General features: G+C 36.9%; 1 protein-coding gene across 11 annotated transcripts in view; it reads left to right on the forward strand.

The window, feature by feature from the left end:
- The window catches only part of KLHL13 (kelch like family member 13), a 78,156-nt gene that overhangs the window by 19,187 nt on the left and 33,356 nt on the right, over nucleotides 1–25,613 (forward strand). For 3 of the 11 annotated variants that reach the window (XM_040572137.1, XM_040572139.1, XM_040572138.1), the window contains one exon: nucleotides 7,786–7,857. The exons of 5 other annotated variants lie outside the window; for them this stretch is intronic. In XM_040572137.1, the coding sequence (XP_040428071.1) occupies nucleotides 7,786–7,857 (72 nt within the window). Of the gene's footprint in view, nucleotides 1–7,785; nucleotides 7,858–21,733; nucleotides 21,829–22,296; nucleotides 22,410–24,974; nucleotides 24,994–25,613 lie in introns of those variants that run through there. 3 more of the 11 variants (XM_040572136.1, XM_040572140.1, XM_040572143.1) reach the window with 3 other exon arrangements.

Consider the following 25,613-nt stretch of genomic DNA (forward strand, 5'->3'; position numbering starts at 1 on the left):
TAACCACAATGCCCAACTTTTCTACAGAAAGTCTACTAAAGACTTTTACTGTTGACCACCGAATACATTCTAGACATCAGTAAGAACCTGTGATGTTTGGTCTGTGGGTAACCTTCAAGTAGGGTTAACTAGGTACTTAGTCAAGTTCTATAATGCTTACAGAGGGGCTATTAATACTATCGTCTTTGTCTAATTTGGAATTTCATAGATACAGTTTTGTGATTTGCAGTTTAGTAACTACCAAAAAAAAAAGTGTGTGGGGGGAATTGATGCTTTATTTTCTCATTCTGGGATGCGAGATTCATCTTATGCAAATAGTGGGTAGTATTCTGTCATGTTTTCAGTCAAGAGGAAATTCTGCTTCAGGATAACCATGGCTTCTAGTCATCTTTACCTTGGCTTCTTCCAGCACTTCTGCACTTGCCAGTTCAGGAAGGATGCTGGAGTATTTCTTGCTTAACAGTGTCCTGGCAAGATGCTGGATTCTTCATGAAGCAGCAGGAGAAATCCTTGTGCTGATCCACCTGGCTTATCAAGGAGAGACAGCGCTGATTTGTTTTACCTTGTGACCTTTAGACCGCTCTTTTGGCCAAAGTCTACAAAGACATTGCCACTGTTGGCTGAGAGTAGTGATAATATGGAATATTATTTGATAAAATTACTTCTAACAGTAATAAATACTTTAATAAAACTGTTACTGTGATGCCTTTTGCAGGTAGTCAGTGTAGTGGATTACCTGATTCATCAGCCATGTTGCATGTACTCATTGTTTTCACATTCTGGTCAGGGCTCAAGCAGAGCCCCTTGGTCAGATATCACGGGCAGAGCTTCTTACTGCAGCTCTTTGAACTGCTCTGTTCTGCCTCGATGATGTTTTGGCAGTCCAACTTCTGACCTGGTAAATCATGTAGCAATTGCTCAGCGGTCTGTTGCTTCATTAGGCTTGCATGATCATTCAGTGGATGATACTGTTCTTAAGATTGTCTATGTTTAAATTCTTCAAACCTGACAACAGATACTCCTGCTAGTAGGTAGTGAGAACGAAGGGATGCAACTAAAGACTCCATTTGGTACATACTCTCTTCTTTCAACTTTCAACTTTCTAGGGTTCTTCCTTAGGACAAAAGAGATTTTCCCTAACTATAAGTCTTTACCCTTTTAAAAAATAAGTTCTTTGAACACTTGATGCAGCTTTCTAGCAGGTTTAAAGGTAAATGAGGGAGGTAGAAGTTGTGTGGCTGTCAGGTCTGTACAGGCCTGAATAAGTTTATCTGAAGTGTTTTAGACAGGTACAATTTTATTTGCTCTCCAACTGGGTATCACTGTATAGAGCTTTGAAAATCTGCAGTTGAGAAATTCATTATATTTTTAATAATAGTAATTTAATAATGAATAGTAATTCATTATGAGTTATTTTAATTATTATCATGCTAGTAAAATTGGAACTTAATTGCTCACGCTTCCAACAAGAAATATAGCTGCGGTGTAAATGTGCCAAATATCAGTCTTCATACCTTAAATGAATGTTTTTTTAGCGATGCCATAGTTACTGATGAAATAGCAAATTTTTTTTTTGTAACAGATATTGACTATTTCAGTGTGGTATTTTTCAGAAAAGGCTCTGTGGAAAAATACACAGCAGTTATCTTGTGGGGCTAGCATTTAATTTGTACAGATGGTTGCAGTTAAGGACCTTTTAGCTGCATAGCAGTCAGCTTTTCACTGTCTTCAGCATATGGTTGGGTCAGGTTGTGCTCTGATATTTAAGACAGCGGATAAGGCTTACAGCCAGTGACACCCACCGTGAATAGTGTTTCTGGATTTGCCTACATTAAGACTCCTCTGTGTCAGCATTAGTAGCTGCAATAACAGGTAATAAATAACTGGCTAGTTTCATTAATTCTTGTGGGATTATTGTAAGGGTGAATTTGTTAAGATGTAATGGGATAACTTGTGAATTGAATAGAGTTTAATCCTTGTTGCAGGGTGGAGGTGCAGGAACTGGGTTCTTTTCCCAGTTCTGCGTGATCATAACCTTGGCTTTAACCTCTGTGCAGCAGTATCTCTTTCTGTGATTGATACTTAGTTTTATAAGGTTTGTGGGATGTATAATGCAAATTGTTACTTACTTTTTATTGTTGTTGTGAATATTACTCTGCAGTTTTCAGTGTGCAAGACTTTTGGTTAACAGTGGAAAAATGTTTTACCTTTGAATGCTCAAGCAGCAAGCTTTAAAGGGCTTAAAACGCATACTGCAACTTGAGTTAAAATGTCTTTGACAATCGAGAATGTATGATAAGATTTTTCATTTAGCAGTATTGACTTCTACATTCATAAACTTCAAAAATACTAATTCACAAGTATATTGGATAACACTGAAATTGTAGAAAGAAAGTGTCTTTGAGCAAAATACAGAGATGTCTTCTCCTTTCCTATGTTGATTTTACTTCTTGAGCCTGACAGGCTGAATGAGGGTGCCTTGTTCTATTTGACATCTGTCCATGTCAGAGTAAGTCTAATTTGTACAATAGTAATAGGTACTTGAGCTGTGCCCTTGGTAATCAGTAGATTATGGGTGTATGTGACAAGCTGGGTGCTGAAGGGACATGCTGTATCTAAGCTATTCAGTTTCCTGGTGAATGGACTAGTATGTTCCATTGGCCTTCCCTGATATTAGTAACCACGCAAACCTTTATGCTCTCAAAATAACTGACAGTCAGCAGATGGTTTGTTACCATGATTTTTTTTTTTCACCGCTAATGAGAGAGAGTTGTTAGTTCTGTGGTCTTACTGGTCATAATACAGGTTTTTCTTCTACTTGTATAATATTTGCTGGGTTACTTCTCTGTGTTTTTTTTTTTAAATGCAATGCTCATCTAATTAAACTTTTGTCGGGGGAATCTTCACCAACATGGATTTTTTAAGTGTCGATGTTGATGAATGAGCTTTAATGTGCTGAAGTCATGATCATAGATGACTTGTGCTGGAGAAAGGTGAGATGCAAGTCCTCTACAGAACACACAAAATATGGTAACTCTGTAGGGGCTTAAACATTTTAAGAATGCTTTCAAATCAATATAGTATTTTGGGGCCAGCTTGATAATATTTTGAGTCATGTTGCTATAAATGTGAGATAAAATTTGGTTTATTACGCACATTCAGGTATGAAACAGTTGTTCAGCTGACTTACAATTCAAAATAATACTTTATTTAAAGCAATGCTTTGACATACACCTCACTTGCAAAAATACTGCTTTCTGCTACTTCAGTTTCAGTGCAGTGTGTTGAGACTGTCCTTGCACAGTGCCCTGATCTGGTGTCACATGCAGCCACTTCTTGAAACAGGTGAGTTTCAGGCCCCTGCCCCATTTACATGAAAGGTGTGATGCTGTGTTACTAGGTGGCTTTTTCACCCTTGGAAATCTTCAGGTAAAAGCTGATTTTGGCAGTAAAATAAGGGCATTGAAGAATGGGAGGGAAGAGGGCATGAGGAAGCCCTTCTGCCTGCTTTGAGGCTTGTTAGGTGAATATGGACTAGGCAGTCACCAGCCTGGTTCTTCACAGCTTCCTTTCCAAAACCTGAAATACAGCCTGAAATGGAGAATGTTGAAAGACTTCCACTACAGTCTGGAGAGACATTCCTGTGGTGGCTACTGGATGTGAAGTATTGGGGAAGAGCTCTTGGTCTTTTCTCTTGATGAGGCCATCAGCTGCACTGCTGTAGCAGACAGGCCTGAGGTGTTAGTTTAAATGCGGGGGTATAAGTCTGAGGAAGTGTTGTCTTCAAAATCATGAGTGTGGAAAGAGTAGCTGATTATTTCTAGAGTTTACCTGAAATAAATGTATGAAGAGAAGGGGGATATCTGATGATGGCATGTGGCTGACACAACTGGTTCTATGATTCTAGTGAACTGGAGTTTGAGTGAAAGTGTGTGCTCTGAGCTTTTTTTTTGGAAGTCCAGCTATTGTCCTACAAGTCACTGGAATGTATAAGCGGACTGGTCTATTTTTAAATATTAGTTGCATAGATCTTTCTGTAAAATGCTACTCCATGTTTGTCTTGAAATTTAATGATGACTTTGCTGTTGTCAGACTTGTTGCTCTTGGACTTCAAATTATGAAGCCTGTAACTGCCAGACGTGAATTGATTTTAGAGCCAAGATCCGTTAGGGCACAGATGCCGGTCTGCTTAGGCAATGAAATAATCCCGTTTTAGCTCAGGAGCACAGAAGCATGATTGTGCTCCTGCAAATGTTATGCAGAGATTGAAGTTGCTGAATGGTTTTGTGATTATAGGTTTGATAGCGTTAAGACTGTATAAAGGTTGTTCTTTTCCCATGTAACAGCTCTAGAGGCTTATTTTGCTGTCTTTACAATGTCATATTAAAAGTTGCTGTAGCTATTCAGTGAAATAGCTTGTGTGCAGACATCCTTCTGGACAATTTTGGGACACATTTTAAGATGAGGGGAATGCAGGTAGATATTTTCAAGCTTTATAGTATGCATGCTGGTAATATTTCCATTTTGCTTGCATCCTGCATGTTGGAGTGCATTTTTTTTACAAGCTAAATGTTTACATGGCTTTAATAATGCTTGTCTGTTATACAAGCAGGTTTTACAGTAGAATGGTTTACATAAAAACAAGAATTACTCACACTGATTTTAAATATGACTTTGTAATATGGAGTTCAGTGTAGTGGATCCTGTCCTATTAAACGGTCTCACTTCCTTCTTAGTATATGCAGCTTACCTGAAATTACTGTTTGTAAATGGTATTTCAGGAAGTCTCAGTTGATCCAGAATGTGATAATGTCTGAATTCTAATGAACTACCATGTGTGATGTGAAATGGGTTATTTTTTCAATAACAGAAGCTTCATTATATCGTAGGCCTTAGACAGTTTCACACAATTTTTTTTAATAATGAGCTTTTGCTTTTGTCTCAAGGAGACAAAATTTAATAGCTTTGGAAAGAATACGTTAATCTTTTAAAAAATGTAGTGACAAACACTGTTGTAGCATCATTGCAATTAAAGGGAAATCCATGGGGAATGTTTTTTGAAGGTATATCTTGTGCCCTGCTTAGTGCTTGCTCATCAGCATCCCTGAGTCAACAGATGTTGCAGCTGGGAATATGTAGCTGTATCAGAACAGCCTCAGAAAGGCCTCTGTCAGTGCTGTTACTGTGCTAGCAGAGTGCTTGGCAATCAGCTTACCTACTGTCATATTTAAAAAGACTGAAGAAACTTACAAACTTTTTTTGAAGCATATTTCTCATTTTTTAAATTTAGCCAGGTGAATGACTTACTCTGTGACAAGTACAGATCTTTTATTCATTTGAATTTAATGATTCTGTGCTTTTATTTAATTTTTTAAAGTTTTTGAAAATGCTGTGGAAAGTACAGTTCAATATCAAATTTGCAGAAACAATCTTTAGGTAATAATTGTTTGCATATTCATCCGACCAGCATTACTATACGAATGTAAATCAGAACATCTTTCATGGGAAGCTCTTATAACTCGAGTACAAAGTAAGATCACATGCAGGTGGAGATCTGTAGAAAATCAAGTGAGTCAAATAGTTGTAATACATCATCACTCTGACCAATGTCAACTGCTATTATGCATTACTGTTGTGGCTATTTTGGAGGAATTATCGCTACTTCATTTTAAGGCACCTTTGTATATAAGGGGTCACATGAAAGAAAACAGAGGTGCTCGATGGACAGTTTGCCAAAGGTTGATCTAATTAAGGGGAACAAATGTTGCAAATACAGCAAGGCTGAGCCCTTAAGGGCATTAAAAAGCAGCTTTTCATGCTTAACGTGGTGAGAGCGGTAGTGTATTGGATGGATGCACTGTAATAAATAACATGGCTGAAGGGACAAGGCAGGAAGACATTTCAGTAGAGTTTCAAAGGCTTAAGAAAACTGGAGTTTGCCTGGAACTAGAAATATTTTTGTGAAAGATGAATTTTACCTGTGTAAGTAATGAGGGAGAATCTTGAAAATATTGTACAAATACTTCTGAAAAAAATAGTATATATTTGACAGCAATTCTTTTTACAGACAGCATGCACTAGTAGAAGATGGCTTGTTCAGTTTACTCTGATTTGGTAGTGTAAACTGATGTCATTTACAGCAGTAACTGCATTTGAGGCTTTTGGTAGTATGCATAAGTTCTTTAGAGAAACAGGACCCTTCATGTTACTTACACCTTCAGTTCGTTGCCTAGTACTTCAGGCATGATGAAAAGGATTAATGTAGACTATCCAAAGACTCAAAGTAATATATAAGTAGAGAAGAAAGATTATTTTAATAAGTATTGTCATATTCACTCATGGATTTATAACATTAAAATGTCTGAGGATCGAGTTCAACTTTGAATTTCATTTTCATTCTTGATGCTTTTTTGGCAAAGAGAACTACTAATAAAATTCAGTGATTTTTATACAGAATATTTTCATTTTCTGGAATGCTTTGTGGTGGCAAAAGTGGCAATGTTAATCTTCATTGGGAAGTAATTTATTCAGTCCTTAACATCTTTTCAAGAAATATTTTATTGAAATAAAAAAGGAGGAAAAATAATTGCATGCTTGTGAAAGGAGTACCTCCATCTTTTTTATGACTATATTTTAGGTATTGGAAGCCTGTGATTAGGTCACACTGAGGATCCCCACCCCCCAGCCCCAGTTGAACAAAGATCAGCAAATAAGTGAACAATTCCATTCTGTTATTTCATTTACTCTGCTTCAAATTAGAGATTATAGGATTATTGAAAGGTCTACCTTGGATAGAACCTCAGGAGATCATCTGGTCCAACTTTCTCCAGAAAGCAGGGACTCAGATTGTTCTCCAGGGCCCCATGGAGCCAAGTCTTAAATATTTTCAGTGAGGGAGTTTGCAGTTTCTCTAGTAAACCTATTCCAAAGTTTACTTGCTCTTAGCGTGAAGAATTTTTTTATCTTGTGGACGTTGCCTGTTGTGCTGTCACTGTGCATCCTTGGCAAGTTCCTCCTTCTCCCTTAAATATCTTTAAGGAAGTCTGGGATTAGATCCCCCAGGGCATTCCATTCTTGAGACTCAAAATTAGGTCCAAGTCTGATAACATTTCTGTTCATACTTTAAAAGTTAAGGAGCAGCAAAGTTTTGGTGCAGTGAAGCTTTGGTCCTTGCATTAAAACTGAATGCTGTATTACCTGCTAAATGTTCTCCTTGTGTTCATAAGGTACCAATGAATAGAAGACACTTCGATCAGAAATTAGCATCCTGGGTTATATCCTGTCTTTGCAAGCAGAAGAGGACTAACCAAAGTTTATGGTAGTTAAGGAAGTAGTAGAAATGCAAGCATCACAGTTGAGCAGTATATTCATACGGAAATAATCTGTATGCGCTAGGTCTGTGGACCTTATGTTGTCACAGCTTTTGTCCTTTAGGGTTTAACTGAAGAATCTGAAGCTATTAAGGTTTTTTCTTCTGTTGTTGGTCTTGATGGTCTTTACACATTTCTTCAAAAATATTCTTTCAAAAGAGTATTGTGGGGGACTGCACACAGATGCTGTTGTGCCTCAATAAATTTCAGAACGTCTCGTCTGCTTTGTGGTTTTTTGTAATTTATTTTTCTTCAAAGAAAAAGGGTCATTTTCTCATCAAAACAATAGATGGACTCCACAGAACTTGGGCAGTATTGGCTGCAAACTTCATTTCTTCTACCGTAATAGGCACACTTTAGGATGTCTGCTCTCATCTAAGATTACATGTTGCATTTTATCTCCTTTGGTCAACAGGGCAGTTACTAACCTCAGCGGCATGGATCATTCTGTGCTCAGAGGCGAGGTGTCAGCAGTGCTTCATGACAGGTATGTGGCAAGTGGCTAAGCTCCTGGAGAGACATCAGCATTGTTTTTTTCAGAATGGCAGCCTGAGAACTTTTTCCCTACCTGAAAAATTGAGGAAGTCTGCAAGAGCTAGTTATCAAGTGACTTTTGAAGCAAAACGACTTAGTGATTTGTAAACTAATTTGTTTGTCTAATAATGGGCTACATGATTTTTAAACAACATAGGGAAAAAGGTCTTACTTTCTACAGTTCTCTAATTCACGACTGCCATGGATTTTTCAGACTTAGTTGATCCAGCTGCCATTGCATCAGCTTTTAGATTTTTAAAGACCAGTTTTAGAACAAGTAGGGAATAACTTACTTGTGAAAAATGTCAGAGTATGCTAAAAACATTTCTGATATGACTGAAAAGAGATTTCTGTATTAAAATGTACTGACTTCAGCCATTCTGTCTTTTTTCATTACACTTGCAATTTGTTCTTTTCACGCTTACTCTTATTTAGAAAGAAAAAAGATTTAAGGTAAGGATTTGAGATGCTTATCTTCTCCTGGAAGAAATTCCAGCAAGCTTATTTTAATGTCTTCCATTTTGAAATACAGTTCATAATAAAGGAGCAACTACATTGGAAATGCGTACTGCAGGATCAACGAAGGCTGTTGAGGGAAACAACTCAGTTTTCCAGACAGTATTCTTCTATAGCTTGGTGACTACCCGTTCCATAAATAGACACACTGAAATCTGAAGTCCAGATATCAGTATAATTTCAGCAGGTAACAAGTTTTAACAGCTGAAACTGTTGCACTGTTGAAGTGCAGAAGTACATCTGTCACAGAAAACTTTCAGCTGTAGCCACTACAGTTCTGCCTCATTACAATATTGTACATATTTTTATACCTGACTTACATGACACTACTGAAGTGACACTTCATGATACTTCTAGCATCTTGCAAGTCTCTTTCTGTCTTCCAAAGTTTTCCATTGTTTTGCATTTCAAATGTTTTCAGCATGTGGCTGCCCTTTTCCAAATTCCAGATTTACTTTCATTTCTCTGTTCCACTTTACCTGCTCAGACTGAGTCATACCTGGCAACCAGGTAGGTGCAGGTGTATCAGCCAAGGATCTGTAAGGAAACTTTGTATGAAATAGATATGTTAAATCTTCAGATGTTCTCAGTCTACTCTTGTTGTCTCAAAGAGTGCAGAGGTCATGTATCAAGTCAGCAAGTTCCTCAGTACCCCATCTGGACACGGATAGTGAAGTTGTGTTTGCAGTTGCTTAAATGTAGATTGACATGATTTGAGTGAGTCAAAGCAATGTGGGAGTAAAGCAGAACATAAGAACTAAAAGCAGAGGAGCCTGTAAAGCTGTTTTCTCCACAGCATTGTTGGCTGTTGTCTGTGTTCCTCCTAGCTTTCTCAGTGAGGTTTTCTCCTTTCTTGCTTAGTTTCCCCGGTGATGAGACAGACAATACAATTATGTTCACTTCCGATTTTAGATAATTAAAGCTGGGCCTGTGTAGTAAAATATATAGAAGGCTCACTTGGATTTTGCTCACAGGCTTTCCCAGGACATCACCGGTCTGACATTGTAAAAGTGGATGTCCTTTTCATTGCTGCTCTTTAGTGGGGTGTGGCAAAGATACTGGCCAACATGGAGTAATTACATGATGCATACTGGTTTTATCTGAAGTTAGTCTAGCCATCTCTTTGCTATACGTGGTTTGGGATTAACGAGGAGTGCTGTTTGAGAACAGGAATGGCCTTGTTCTCTGGACGGTTAAAGTATTGGGTTATAAGACAATTTACAGTGCAGAACCTGGGGACAAAGGGAGGGAGAAGGAGGGTGAACGAACTGAATAGTATTACTGGAATTTGCTGTTAGAAAGAACTTATATGTTTGACAACTGAAAGGCAAGGCTCAATAATTGTACCTAATTTTACTTTTTCCGAATGGAATACGTGCCCTTTGGATTGTGTATCTTTTTTCCCAGCAGATGATTTTTCTGTAGCAAGATGTTGGTAGTTTGCTTATGTTTCTGCTTCAGTTAAGGAATCAAACAGAAGAAGGTATGTTTATGCACATTGTTGCTTGATTCAGGATATGAGCCAGAATACAAATTTGCAGAAATTTGATGTGAATCACTGAAGAAAGGATACTGTTCACTAATAGTGTTTGTGTAAAACATGTGTGGTCCAGTAATTGCTGTAACTCTTGGTTTCCCCATATAGGCTTATTATTTAATGGACAGTTTGTAATTTGCTGTTTACAAAGACTTTTGTAGCAAATATTCATCTTATCTTGAGCTACTAGATGCATTTTACTTCAAGCTCAGTACTGACCCTGTTGAATAAATATCTGACTTATTGCCCTGTCTTCCTCCCTTCCTAATTGGACTGCTGTATCCTCTGCTTTTGGATTTGTAGTAGTGCATGGCTGGCTCAGCAGAGATTTCCCAGGTGTCTCCAAAATTAATCTTGCGTTCTTTTCATGCTTCCAGTATATGCTATTCAAAGGCCTTAAAAGCTTCATCTTTCAGGGATTTTAAGTCGTAAAAGTACTGAGTTCATTTGAAATTGCCTTTGAATTATTAGACACCAACGCTGCTTTCAGTGTGAGGTTTGAAATTTAGAATTCCAAGTGAGTGAAAAAGCTTTGCTAAACTACAAAAATGCATCTAGTTAGTATTAGTTATAAATGTCTGTAAATACATGGGCAGGGAGGAATAATTCAGGTATGACTGCTATCCGTGCTTGCTTTTTGAAAAATATTTTAGCACTTCATGTGGGATCATAGCACTGCATTTTGTAGATAATACTTCAGGATATATGCAGCAATACTTTGTTCAGGTGGCTGCAGTCACATTATGCCTGGCCACAGTTATCCATGTTGATTCTTTTGAGGATTTATTCTGCAGTCTTGGTGTTACGTGTATTATTTCTGTGGTTCTTGCAAGATCCTTCAGGTAAACTAACTGTTGTTGCAGCCGGACTTCCAGTGGTGTTTGTGATGAAAGTAATGTTTCCTACTTATCATGCTGTGTATATTTTGCCTTGTGTGGTCAAAATGATAATTACATAATTTATGCTCAGGGACCTTCCAGATCAGAAGTAAATGTTCTATAGCTCTGTTTTTTTTTTCTATTACTTTTCACGGTTGCTTCTCTTTGAATCTTTGCAGAGTGAGAAGAAATGGTTACTGAAAAGCTGATAGCTTGGTAGCTGAAGCATGTGTTGTGTGAAGAAGCATTTCCTCTATTTTTTTCGCCAGACATCTGCCAGTTTCATGTGAGCTTCCTATTTTGTGCTACAGAGCTGGTGAATAATTACTGTGTTCACCTTTGTCATGCTTTTTTGACACTTCAGGCTGTTACTGTATCTTCTCACCTGTCTTCCAGGCTGTTAAGTCCAGTCTACAAGTTATATCTTGCACAGAAGCCACTTCACAGGTTTGCTCGTCCTTTCCATTCTGTCTTTTCCAGTACCTCTGCTGTATCTGTTGAGATGGGGACAAAGAGGAGAATCGCTCATACCTCAAACAAGGTATTGTGGGTGAATGACTGGAAAGGAAGGTGGTACAGGTGAGGGATTTTGAGGCTGGGCACAAGCTGGTCCAAGCTAATGGTGATGTATGAATAAATCAAAGCTTTAAAAAAGTCACGTTCTGCATCTTACCTGAAGTGAATTTTCTGGGTATTCTTTTTTTTTCCTATTCAAGAGATGAGAATTTATAAAAATGAGTATTTGTTTTGTAGAGCAGTTCTTAAGAATGCCAGAAGGTGGCATAACTGATTTTCCTAAAGCTGTTTTAAGTGTGAGAAATACACAGGATGCTACTAAGCTTATTTTAAAGCTGTTGGTCAAATTTTGAGCTAAGGAAGGTTGGATCAGTTTAGCTCTTAAAGTTTAGGGGAACTTTAAAACTATACACATTTTGTTCTTTCTCAAAATGTGAAAACTCTGGTGGGATTCATGCTGGCTTTTATAGTTAACGTTTTTGAAGTTATTTAAAGTAGGTAAAATAGTTAAACTGAAGTACAGGATGGAAAGGAGTTGTCCGTTATGTATAGTGAAATTCTTTCCTAAGCTGTTCTGCAGAATCCTGTTTTCCTATGAACAAATTGCTTAGACATCTTCACCGATTTGCAAGAAGAGATCGATTCCTGCCTGTTTTCAGCTTTTCAGGTTAACTAGTATTATGCAAGAATAAATTAGCAATAAAGTAACTTAGAGCTTTATGCAATATCAACTCTGTGTGCAGATTTATATGTGTATTCTAATGTTAGGTTTTAGAAGCAGTGAGTGGAAAGTGTGTGTTTAAAAAAAGACCAGTAAATATTTGAATGGAAGTCTGTTTTCAGCTTAGTACATATTTTGTTCCGTCAAACTTGAAACTTCATCTTTGCACAGTGTTACTGTGCATTACTAAATGAAGGCATTAGATAGCATCTTAGGTTATGTCCTCACTATTAGTAAGAGAAGCCCATCTCTGGAGCAGCTGTGGTGTAGATCAAAAATAGTTAAATGTATCTTAAAGTAAGGTATTGTTTCCATTCAAAGATCTAGGGGGACCTATTGACAGAATGAGCGTATTGGATATAATTGGCAAGGATTCGGTGGTGCAGGTACACGGGTGCCCTGTGTGGGATGAGGCAGTGACTGCTCTGTGCCAGACACAAGTGGTGGTATTTTTACAGCAGAACCCGGTTCATCTGAATAGTTAAATGAACTGGTGTAGTACCAACCTAACACAAAACTTTTGAAGTATGGACATACAAGGTATTTTTTCTTTGCTTCAGCTCCCTCTGGCAGACAAACACCTGAATTACAACTGCTTCAAGTTTATATTTTAGTGAAAGGCTACTCTTAGCTCAAAGTTATTGCAGTTGTTTGGTGTTATGTATGTGTACATCAAAAGAGAATTTCAGCTGTGAGAATGCAAATGACTGCAGCTGCAGAAGGTGCTGAAATGCAAATATTTGTCATTTAGCAACAGCTGACTTTTGTACCATCTTTTTGTGCATCATGGTTGTGGAATGCCATTTCACCTCAAGGACCTCTATATACTGTGCTCGTGTATTGAATTTTTCTCTAACATGATCTCTCCTGAGCATGCTGTGATTCTCCAGAGCAGCACAGATAAGAGATGTGACTTGGGCATAGAAGTCTCGTGTTCTTTGCAGAATTGTTAGCTTTTTTTCCCCTGACAACTTCGATAACAGCAGGCAGAAGGGAAGAGGTGCACAGGGTTGCTGTTACTAGCTGTCATCTGGGCTGCATCCTTAGACTCTCCTCCATGCAGTTTCTGGAAGCACTGAGCTTTAATTTTCATTAGGGATTAGATGTTTTTGCACATCTGAAGTTCATTGTGGAAGTCTTCTGTGATATAAAATACTCCTGAAAATGTTATGAAATAAAGGTTTATAATCAGGAGACTTTAAACTACTGGTTTGATTACTTCATAGTCTTTAAAAATGCAAATAAGGTTAGCATTCCATGAATCTTTGTAAAAACAGCTGGTGCTTAGATAAGTTTTGCTGTGTACACTTTTTTTATGCAGTATGCCCCTATCTTGATCCTAAATTATCTAGATAGTTATGTTGTCACTAAATAGGGATGTTATAACTGCAAAGTTGTTCCAGTCTGCAAAGTGAATATCCTAAAGCTGTCATTTTAAATATGCTTCTGGAAATGAAATCATAGTTTGTACATTTGCCTACCATAACAAACTTGAATGAAATAACGTGAATCTTTTGAAACTTTGCCTAGGAAAAGTATCTCTTTACATTTATATTCTCATAGATGCTAAGGAAAATAGCAATTTGTACTTTTTCTATAATTATGAAGCAGGAATTTTGATATTTGATAAATTTATAATATCAGTATTTCAGACATGCAGATTTACCATGACACAGTGATTTTTGTGATCATTCTTTTGTCCAGGAAAAATCTAATTGTATGTGAGTTTTAAGTCTCATGTGTTTTTATAACCACTGATATTGTGCTGATCCTAAATGGAAGAGCATCAAAACAAGTAGAAACCAGGTTTCTCAGTTTTGTTTCCCTTTTCAGAAAAAGATAGTGTAGAGATTATCAGTGACATAACTTACTGAGGAAGGGAGGTTCCTGAACAAATAAACTAGGGAGGAACCCCCACCTTGTCTTTTGGGAAGGAGTCTTTGGACTACACCTACCTTTGACAAATGGGAGGAGTTGATTCCTGATCACCTACCTTTTATAGGCCCAAAAAAAAAAAAAAAAAAAAAAACAAATGGGGGCAGGGGAGTTGGAGAGACTTTCAGTCATGGGGTTTTAGTGCAATACTGCTTTGACTCATCGGGCATATTCAGCTGTTCCAGCTTCTGTACTAGTTCCACTTGTTCCTCAATGCATTTAGATGGAATATTCTTGAAGTTCCTTTTCTAGCATAGAGGAACAGTACAATTTTCTTTTATACTGAATGGGTAAATACTAATGTTAATGTGAAATTTGAAACTGAACTCTGCTCTGTAAGCCTTTCATGCACCTTTGTACAAAGAGAAGCTGAACTTTTAAATTCAAGTTGCTATTTCATTAAAATTTCTATCAAACTTTTGCCATCACCTAGTCTTAAGCATATAATTAAATTGACTGAATCTCTTCAGGGAGTCACAAAAGAAATAATATTTAAAGTAAACTAGCAAGTAGCAGTGAAATAACTGTGATATGGTATAGTAGCTTTAAGTCTTGTCCTAGAACAAATGTTCCCACTGTTTGTTGGCCCCCAGGTTGCACGTAGTGATTTCTAATGACCTGGACTTGAAGCATCAACTTCTTTCTCTAAACCTTTTCATTCTTTTGCTGCCTCAGTCTTCACTGAGGGACTTTGGCCTTCAGATAAAGAATTCAGATGCCCACGTTGGAAGCTGGGGAGATTTTGGGTTAGCAGACTGGATCCACCAGTGGTGACAACACAGTGAGATTTCCTGTGCTCAGAAAAAGTTAATCTTTTTGTCTTTTAAGTAAATTGATCTCTGTTCTTATTATGTGTTTCTATAATGACTCAATGCGCTTTATTCTTGCCTCCCCATGCCTGCCCTTTTGACCAGGGACTGCTTTGCATATGTGTGCAGGACCAGAAAAACACACTGCTCTGGTTAAAGAGAGTAAGGTTTAGGGAATGCTAAAAGACTGTTTTCTATGTAAAGAAAGAATGAAGCATACACACTTAAGAATATTTTTAGAATACTTTTAGTAGACACATTACTAATGTTATTTTCAGCTTGCTGTCTGTGGTGCAGGACGTACTTAAGTTATTACTGACAGGTCCTCTATCCTATCTTCCTTTTAACTACACAACTGTTTAATATATTTGCATTGTACAGTCCAATGTGTAAAAGTGTTTAGGTATACTTAAAAATAATTTTTGCAGTCAACAAACCATAACAGCTGTGCAGAATTTGTTTAGAAATAAATGCTTTGTAGTTAACAGATTGACCTAATAAAAATATCCGTTACTTTGGACTAATTATTTTCAGTAGGGTCAGTCTGGCTGTGACTGTGCCTTCACATTTCTGTGGTGATTAAATATAATCACCTGGGGAAGATGAGCACAATTCTCTGCATAAATTGGTGTTAATTCAGAACTCTTCTTAGCAGTATGTTGTCAGCAGAGTACATGGGCTTAAATCAAAAGTTACAAACCTTCATTAACTCAGTTTGGTTTTACCTTCTACTAAGTGTTTTAAGAACTTATTTTTCCTAATGCGTTTTATGTAAAAGGTAGTTTGCCGAAACAAAGCTGAGATTGTTTGTTTTTTGCAGTATTAGCTGTAGCTTGACATCAAGTTAATATTGCATCTTGACTCTTGGAAGTGACTTCCTGATAGGAATTTTGCCTCAGTTTTAGAGCAAAACACTCTTTGAGAATATACACGAGAAAATGCAGGATGTCCTTAAGTGGAGTAAAATACAAATTCCTAAGTGTGCATTTCTGGCCATGAAAGTAATGTATTTATGTATTTCTGTGACTCTGCATACGTAGAGTATACTTGAAACTGAAAGAATGTTATATACATGCCATATATATATATATATATATACACACACACACATATATCCACGCATAGTATGTATATGTGTATTTATGCATATAATTTTCTCTGAAATGTGTCCTAAAATGTTACTGCAGTATTTTCCTCATGTAGGAAAAAACGCTGAGTGGATAGATGGCAAACTGAAGTATTTTTTGTTAAACATGTGATATATGCCCTAAATAGAATTGTAACTGCTTAACTTAATGTTTAAGATCTGGGTTTTTATTCTGTGTTAGAAATAGCTCATCATACATTGCTATAACAGACAGGAGGCTGTATTGCTTGTAGCATTTTGACAGAAGGAGGGGTTGGCTACGAACATAGTTTCACACTCCTTTTATTCAGTGCTTTATAATTTATGATTATTCTTGAGCAGTCAGCTCAAGAATAAAATATTAGAAAATAAAATTAAATGCTTACAAATACTATCAAAATAACTGTTCCGTTTATGAAGCTGTGTGCATCTTGATTTCTACAGTGCATTTGCTTCTGAATGATACTGTAATTTATATCTGTATCTGAGGTTTTTTTCCCCTTACCTATAGGATAAAAACACACAAAACCACCACCAACAAGAAACACAAAAACAAATCCAAATGTCTTTGATACAACATAGTGGATAGTGAGTTGAAGTACATGTGTAGCTCTCCGGGCTATCTTCAACTATTTTAGAGGTTATTTCTTACTGTCTTAAAAAAATTACAGTGAAATAGTTTTTAATTAGGATAGGTCTCTGAGGATTCTAGAAAAGCTGTAGTTTCAAGTATTTTCAGATGCACGCTGCCTTTTTTTTTTTGTACTTTAATATTTAGAGAATGACATAGTATTGCTGTGAGGAGACTGCAGGCACAATTGTGCTGGTTTCACTCAGATACCTTTTTAAGTAGAGATTACCTTCATATAAATTTTATTACCAATATTTTCTATGATGTATGGTGAGAGTATTAACTGACTCTCATATACTGGGCAGTACTGTCAACTCCATCTTTTAATTGTTCTCTTCGAGTAATTGGAACAGCTGCAGCTTAATAGGTTGAAATAAAGGCAGAGGTAAAGGCATGACAAGCATAGATGTGAAGGGGGAAGAGCTGAATAGGGAAGTTGATTCAAGTGTTACATTCTAAATTTTTTTTAGAGATCCCGAAGAGAAGAGTTAGGCATCCTTATTTGCTCCTATTCATTTTCTAGGCTTGTATCTTGAAAGCCACATTTAAGATGCTGAAATTTGGTTTGACTTTTGAAGTGGTTAGTGCATTTAAGTTCTAAGGCTTTGCGAATATTTTATCAGATTTCGGGGGTTCTGTGTTTTCTTATATGTTAAAATGGCCGTGTGTAGTAGTATGCGTCAGTTCAACATCTTGTTAGTTGTAAGATATGCAAAAGACTAGAGAAATTCCTTCTGGTGTGGAACTGAGTTTCTGCTTTCAGTCTGAAGCAAATTTTGTTAGTGTTAAAATCATGTAATAGTGGTGTTAACCCATTTTAAAATGGAAAATGACTTTGAATCAATGAACTTTTAGAACATCAGGTATTGGGACAAAATATCAGAAGTCTGAAGATGTTTGGAAGACTTAACACCAGCATTTGAAACTATTTTTGCCTGCCATTAAGTCTGGCATCTTTTCTTAAACACTATTAGTAGAAAGTCTAAAGTTAGAAAACGTATTTCTGGTGAAATTCAATATTTAGACCTTTGTTGTCTACATTTCTAAATGAAAATGGGAGCTCTAAATCATCCAGTCACTGTAATTTTTAACACCTTACTTTATGTAAGGCTAAAACGATTCCAGGGTTCTGAAAGGGTTGAAGATTTTTCAGGTCCCACTAGAAAGGGTTTCCAAGACTGAAAAAGTTTCCATATAGCATAACCCTATTTTCACCTAGTACTTTCAGTTCCTCAGATGCTTAGTAGATGAATAAAAGTAGGGATGTAAGCAGCTTGTTAGAGCAGAACAGCAAATCACTTGACTGATTTTTGGCTCTTCTTTTTACAGTTTAAAGACTGAAAAATAAGTTAGTCTTGAAAGTGATGAAAATCCAGTGGCATGTCTAGAAGCTAACTAACCCTGCTTAGTTCTCATATTCATGTGGTGTTCCAAGGCTTAAGAGTAAATATTTTCAGACTAGTGTATTCTTATGTTGCTGCTGTGTTCAGATGCATCTTTCTGTCTGTGACATTTTCTTCTCTGAAAAACACAAAGGGAAGTCTTATGGGAAATTTAGAGGTGGTTCGAAGTTTTATTGGAAATGCACGTGCCCCAGAAATGTAACCATTGCTGTGCTGTAAGAGGAGAAATTGTATTTTGTAAGGCAGTGCATTTTTGTAAAAGGCAGCAAAGGTGTATGTGTGAAACAATATGATAGTAGCCTAGTGTTAAAGTTGCACAAAGGAAAGAGGGGGATATTGCAAGAAAAAGGAAGAGAATCACCAGGGAAACATTTTTAACTACATTCCTGCCTTGAAGGTCTGGGAAAGCTTTGCAGAAGATGCTTTTAACCCGTGATCAGCATACTTGCAAGTGCTTCTGTGTATGGCTTGTTCATACTGTTACGGGTACGGTGCTCCAAGTCTGTTCCTCTCATCTGGGGACAAATCGTGCTTCTTGTTCAATAATGAAGGATTTAGGGCAGAGGGTGTAGGATAAAGGATAAGAAATGTCTTGCTCTGTTGAGCACTGTGTATGTACGTTCTTTTTGTGGGTTCAGAGCTGCATTGCTGTACAGCCTCAGTCAATAGTTTCTGGCCTTCTTAACAACTCAGGTCTGTGAACTGGCAGCTTGGGATCTTGCCTTTGGTCTTTGTTCTTTTTACGCCACCTGTTCAGTTACTTCATGGAGGAGTTTTCTGCAGAAGTACTTGATAACTTGTCAGTTACTTCCTTTGCTGTCAGTCTACTCAGTGCAGGTTTAAAAAATGCTAGCATGGAAATAATTGATTAAAAAGCAAAGACTTTTTTTCTCATTTTTTTGTATACTGTATACTTTTATACAAAGTTAATTAAGAGACTGATAATAAGTAGAATATATCACTAAGCAAGTTTAGAAGTTTCTGCTATTTATAACTCAAAAGTAAACTTGCTTGAGAGAAAAAATACAGAAATCAAACCCCTTAAATAGTGGAGTGGTCCCAAGAAGCTGTTTAATCTGAGCAGTTATCATAGTCTTTAAATTTAAAACTTGTAAATACTGGAGAAAAGCAGATCTCCAGTTTGGTGTGTTTTCATTTCCCTTTTCTAGGAATAATTGTTTCCTCAGCAAGTAGGATTCTGCACAGAACTGTAATTCTGTTTTTGGCTTTCAGTGCCATTTGATCTAGGGATGGGTGGCAAAGCAATATAATATGAGAATGGAAAAAATAGTATATTCAGTGGGCATGATGCACTCCGGGGGATCATTTTTTTCTCCACTTTTTAAAATATGTACTATGGTGTTATTTTTGAAGATTTAAAGTAAGAGAACAATATACCAAGATCTTCCCTTATGTTAGGAAGAGTTCATGTAAAGCGTATATTCAGGTAATCTTTTCCCTGGGAATGCCTAACTGATTTGTGGCCATGAGGAAGAAGGTGGTTTATTTATATTTTCTACTTATTTGCAGATAGGTGACTCATTTCTCCTGTGGTTCGTTTGTAAGTGAAAAGCATTTGTCTATTTTTAGAGTACCTGGCACTGATAGGTACTTTAATTCTGTATTTTTTACATTGACTGTCTGATAAGTAGCGTGCTGAATGGTAGGAGATGATTAAGTTGGGCAGTGCTTGGGTTCATACACTTTTAGAAATGTTCAGTTTACTGTTACTGGTTTTCTTCTAGAGGTTTTAATTAGATTGCTTGTAAACTAAATGGAAAACTTAACAGGAGCAGAAGTGCACAAAAGAGAGTAGGTATTTGAGCACTAACATTGCCTTGTATACCAAATAATCTTGTTGGTGTCAGAATGGAGAAGTAGCTGCTTTCTGGATGTCCATTGGTTGATTTAAATACAAGTCAATGTGTGGGAATGACTATATCGCTTTAGTTGGCATTTTACTTGGTAAATGACAGGTACAGATGGTATTTGAAGAGTTACTTTTGAAAAGGTGATGTATTGATTGTCCTTGGCATTTTCTTATAACAGCAGCATTATTAATATATAATTAAAATACGCAAACAAATCGTTGGGCTTAGTAGAGCAGGCAGATGCAGACTTCTAAAAATGTTTAGTAGCTGGTGGCACTGGCTGTCCACTCAATACGAAGAAGGGGAGTAACAGCATTTCCTTAGTTATAAGACAGTTATAACTATTTATAATTTAATTATAATTATTATATTTTAATTGTTATAATTATTAGTTATAAGACAGTTTCTGTGTGGTGGTAAATGCAAAAGCAAAATTATATGAATTCAAAATTGAGATTTTTTTTTTGTGTGGTTATAAGACTTGCTATCTAATGTCTTTCCAATTAATTTTTAGACCCTCAATGCAGAGAAAGCATGATCTAGTAGTCTGGTGTTACAAATGTGTACGAGACTGCACATGTTATTTATAATGCATGCAGACAAGCGTGGCTGTTGGCATGTAAATGCATAAATTCTACCAAAAGTAGATTCCTGAATGATAAAAATGCATACTTGCTCTTTGCAGGGCTAGCGTTACTTAATGTTTGTAGCATATAAATACTTGTCCTATACAGCAAATGTCTGTTCATCATTCTTTGAGTAACAGTTTCATTGAAATTTTTGCTAGTGTTAATGCTGTTAATGTGTAATTAAGAACTTCTGTAAAGACCTGGGAGACCTAGCTTTGAATTAGTCCTGGGTTATGATCTTCCTGGATTATTTTAGTTCATTGCCAGTGGTTATGGTAACAGCTTTAAATGCACAAAACTATGTTGGGGAAACATTTTCAATAATAATGATCAGAAGCAGCAATTATTGTGCAGTGATTTCATCCCCAAAATAAACTTAATGTAGGGTTTACGTATGAAAAATCTATCACTGTGTTACTAAATATTCTTAGAATGCTTTTAAATAAATATAGAGATCCTGCTCTTTGTTCCATTCTTTATTGCCAAGTAGTGTAACGGGGTGTTGGCTTTTTTGTGATAGGATTAAGCTGTCCTGACGAACAGAAAAATTGTTGTGATATACAAAGACTTATTCTGAAATCTGTAGAATAAATATCTTGAATGGTGTTGATTCTGTCTACAGTGGCAACAATGTCATTTTTTTATACAAGGGAGTTAATATAGTTGAAGCTTTTATATTTTTCCTAGGAACCTGATCTGTTTATGCACAATGTGCTATTAAATCCTCCTTTCCATTTTTAATCGCTTGCCTTCTAAAACTCCCCTCTGTCATTAGCCCTGGGAGGTCACCAAACTGAACGCAGAGTTGCAGAGTGGTCCCTGATGGACACCTGCGTGACCGTCTGCTTCGTCAGTTCTTCAGGCAATTTGTGAGCTGCTGGGGTGGGGGGGTGGGGGGATTAGATTGTTGATAGCGTCCCTACAAGGACTGCTATTAACAGCATGCTACTCTCTGCTTCTCTACTGCAGAAGACAGTGTGATGTTTGTGTTCCCATAGCATGTTGTAAAATGCATGAGATTTTGCTCATCCTCCTTGGAAATGAGAATAGGAAAATGAGAGCATCCTGAACAAGAAGCTATTAGAAGAGCATGCAGAAACCTGCAGCGATTTACGCTTTATTTTGTCTTCCTAGCTATGGATTAGAAGGACTGATTTTTGCAATGGGCTTTTTCCATAATGGCATTCTTGTATTGTTTGGTCAGAGCTTGCACAGGAGGAAAACAGGCTGCTGAATTTAGTCACTGATCTCTATTAGCCGTGGCCTAAGGCTATGCTGAGATTTATATCCCATTTGTATTGTTGCAGCTCAAAAGAAGAATGTTCAGAGGATGACAAGTGTATTCTGAGTAGGTATGTTGTTTCATTTTTATATGAAACCCATTTTTCTGCTTTCATTGGTCAGAAACGAGGCTAATAGGAAGAGAATATAGTACAGTGCTGCAGTGTCCCTGTTAAGGTAGAACAATAGCATCAGAAATAGTTCTTTAAAAATTAGCTGCTTTTATTAAATAAAGCTGCATTGTGCTGGTGTGCACAGTGCAGTCTTTTTTTTAAACATATACTGCAGTCAGCGCTTCCCTAACGAGGTGGCACTATTGTTGAGTTAGAACGATAGAATCATCATATTGCTTTAGGGGACAGCAGGATTTAAAAGGAGATGCCTTGCAGCCCTGTTTTACAGATTGGAAGCATCGGTTTAAGGGCATTGGCAGAATCATTTCCTTGTTCTTAGCAGCAGCCACTGCTGTGTCAGTAGTGTGTGGAATGGAAGTCCTAGTTGGTAGTCTGTTATGGAAACGCTGTTTACTGTTATTGTAGTACCGTGGTGACAACATGCCATTGAAATGGAAAACGAGCTCTCCTGCTATCTGGAAATTCCCAGTTCCTGTGCTTAAAACATCCAGGTCATCGCCACTTTCTCCAGCATACATGTAAGTGAGAGAAATGAGGATAATAAGGTGGGATTTCTTTCATGAGACTACCCTGTGGCAAAATACCCTGTTATATATTAAATGACATTGGCACCCAGAATCTTACCTTGTTTTATATGTAGACCCTCAGATTTTATCCTGGATGTTTCATGATGGATGTTGTGTCGAGTCTTTCCCTCTTTGTTGAAATGTAGAGAAATTGTGCAGATTAAGCCATATTCCTAATATTGTAAATGTTCATTTGAAAAGTTCATGTTGATGTTAATTTGTAGAGCTGATCTTGAATTGGGAAGTTTGAGGCAGGCTTTATTTGTAGTATGTATGCTAACATTTCCTCCTCTTGATTATTACACTTGGAAATTGAATGTGGAATCACCTGCTCTATTGTAGTGCACTTTTGTTTTGTGTTAGTTCTTATATAAAAGAATTCATCTTGCTTTGGTCTTGATTTATCCTTGAAAGTCTTAGCATTAATATAAATTGAATGTCTTTATGATTTTTAAGAGTTAAAATAAAAGCTTAAAAGATGCATATAAATCATTCCTCTCTGAATACTTATGTAGTTACTCAGTTTGTCCATGTAACGTAGATTTACATAAATAAGTATTTTAATACACATGAAAACAGTATGCCTTTGTCTTGCCAAATATTGGTGGAGCTTTTGTTCACCTTTTGTTGCTGGAGTTCTGTGTTAGCATATACAGGTGGCTTTTTTTCCTTCTGTGAAATAAAACTAAACATAGGGTACTAAATTGCTTCTGCCTTTAAAGAAGCAGCTCTTTCAAAATGAGAGAGAGTTGTTTTTAAATGCACAAGTGACTGTGTAGATGACTTCTGTACCTGAAAAATTATTGCTGTCACTTTTCAATAGTATTCCAGCCTAATAGCTACAGTATTAGTACTTTTAATGTTTATTTTTTTGCAGGTAGGGTTTTGCTTCATCTGCTGTTGAACATGCTAAATAAAACATGCTATTAAAATAGGTATTTTCAGGTTCTTTAAATGTCTTTTTTGGTTGATGCTGAGAATTGCATTGATAAACAGTGGAGCCAAAGCAATACAAGAGGCACGATCTATGCCTGGTCACTATTGTTCTCAGAAAGTCTAGGGTTTAAGGAGCTAACCTGATTGTATAGAACCCATGCAGTGTATGCTCCTGTTTGAAGATTAATTTTCATGGAAGAGCTTAAGCTTTTTCTCTCACTGGATGCATCATCAAATATGCTTAAGGCTATCAGAAAATAAGCTATTTCCAATAAATTGTTACTTGCTATGAGTTTTTTTATTACTTTGCATTTAGTCATATTACAAGAGTGGTGAGGTTTTTGAACATATTTTATGGAAATAATATCTTCAGTGTTGTCTGATATGTTTTTGTTTTTTTAAACTACAGTATTTGCTAAATGCAAGCAAAATCAGAAATAGCCTAGTGTACTGCTGCAAATTTCTTTTGTTTGTCACCTTTAAATTGTTAATCTAGCTCCGTATGCTCCAGCTTTTATGATAGGGATCATGTCGCTGATTATCTCAATGTGTTGAAAGTATGTGAGCAGGTTTAGTGATCATGCTTAACTATATGATGCTGAGCTTATCTGGAGCATGAGAAATATGTGATTAGCAGCCTTAATCATCATCTTATAATGATTCAGTGTATCCCAATGTTTATGGAGACACGTATTCACTGGCACACAGTCCTGATGTTAGCAGGACTCTTAAATCTAATGTTAAAATTATTCTCACACTTTTTAATAAAAAATGAGAAACATTACAAAATGGCATCTATTTGATAATGAGTATATATCAACTGGTAAAAACAGCCTTGTGGTTTAGGTGGAGCAGTAAAATACATGATAGAATTCATAATCGTCATTGCGGAGATTATGCTAAATTTGCTAAATGCTTTACCTGATATGTTTTTCACATTTGCATTCATAAGTTTCCTTCCACAAGTAATATTCCGCATGCTGGCAAAAGACTCAGGAGTGACATGTAAAACGGAACACCTATTGATGTAAAATAAACAGAACTACTGAATTTATAAATGAGCACTTTTATACTTGATAATTTGGATCTAGAGTATACAAATGTATAACTGAAGTCTTAATCCCTGTAATACTTGATGTCTTAATTTCATAGGTTTGTAGTCCAATTTGTAACATAGAGCAGGAAGATCTTAAAGGTATGTTTTTTTGGACTTGCAATGAAATTCCAATTTTTCTTTAAGTTCACTGTAATGTTAAAAGATTCATCCTACTTATGATTTATAAGTAACTTATCTTAAACTGAATGTAAGGTCGCACAGATTTTATTAGTGTTTTATTTGATCTGATACCTGAACTCTGCCTTAGTTTCCCTTTACTGGAATGCCGAGACTCATGGTTATGAGCATGGTTGGCTGCTGGGATGAAGCAGGCATCTGTGTACAAAGTACCACTGTAAAATGGTTAATTGGCCTGTGAGCTGTGCAGTTGAATCAGTTTAACTGCTGTTTCCGCTTTAAAAGTTTGCGGTCGTTCCAAAGGTGCAGAATGAGTACAAACAGCTTACCTGAGAGAGTCCTCTGCTGCAGGAAACTTGTATCCAGGTAGTATATAAAATAAAGGACACGATGAAGTTGAGCTAATGGATTTGTAGGCAAGTACATGGCTGTTACTGGGAAGTCTGTCGTTTTCGCTGGGTCTGGTACCGCTTTCTTGGCAATGGAAAGGAGAAGCAATGAATCACTGCCTCTAGGCTGGTGATATTGTTTCCCACAGTTACAGGTACAGCTGCAGTTTCAGGGACACTTCCAGAAAGCCCTCACGTTATATGGAGCGTGAAGTGTCCCTCTGCAGAGAAATGCAGACTTCTTCTGACTTCTGGTGGTGCTGGTCCAAAATAGCTTGAGCTTTCCCTCAAGTCAATCAAGAGATCCGATGACATTTCATAGATAAAGAGATAATGTTAGAATTAGAGTACTGGCATGTGACCAATATGTATAGGTATAATGCAGTCTGACAGTGCACAAGTTACGATGTGCAGATGTGTGCTTTCATCAAGCCATTTTACGTTCTCTTTCATGGGGTTTAGAACATAAATTCCTTTTGTTGAAATCAGTGCAAAAGCTCGTACAGCAAGTGTATGCTCCACTGTTGCCATTATATTCATATGTGCGGTTGTGTTGACTACATGGGGACAGACTTAGGTGACTTCATGTTAGTGGGT

Source organism: Cygnus olor, chromosome 13 (genome assembly GCF_009769625.2).
Source record: "Cygnus olor isolate bCygOlo1 chromosome 13, bCygOlo1.pri.v2, whole genome shotgun sequence".
Taxonomy (NCBI): Eukaryota; Metazoa; Chordata; class Aves; order Anseriformes; family Anatidae; genus Cygnus; species Cygnus olor.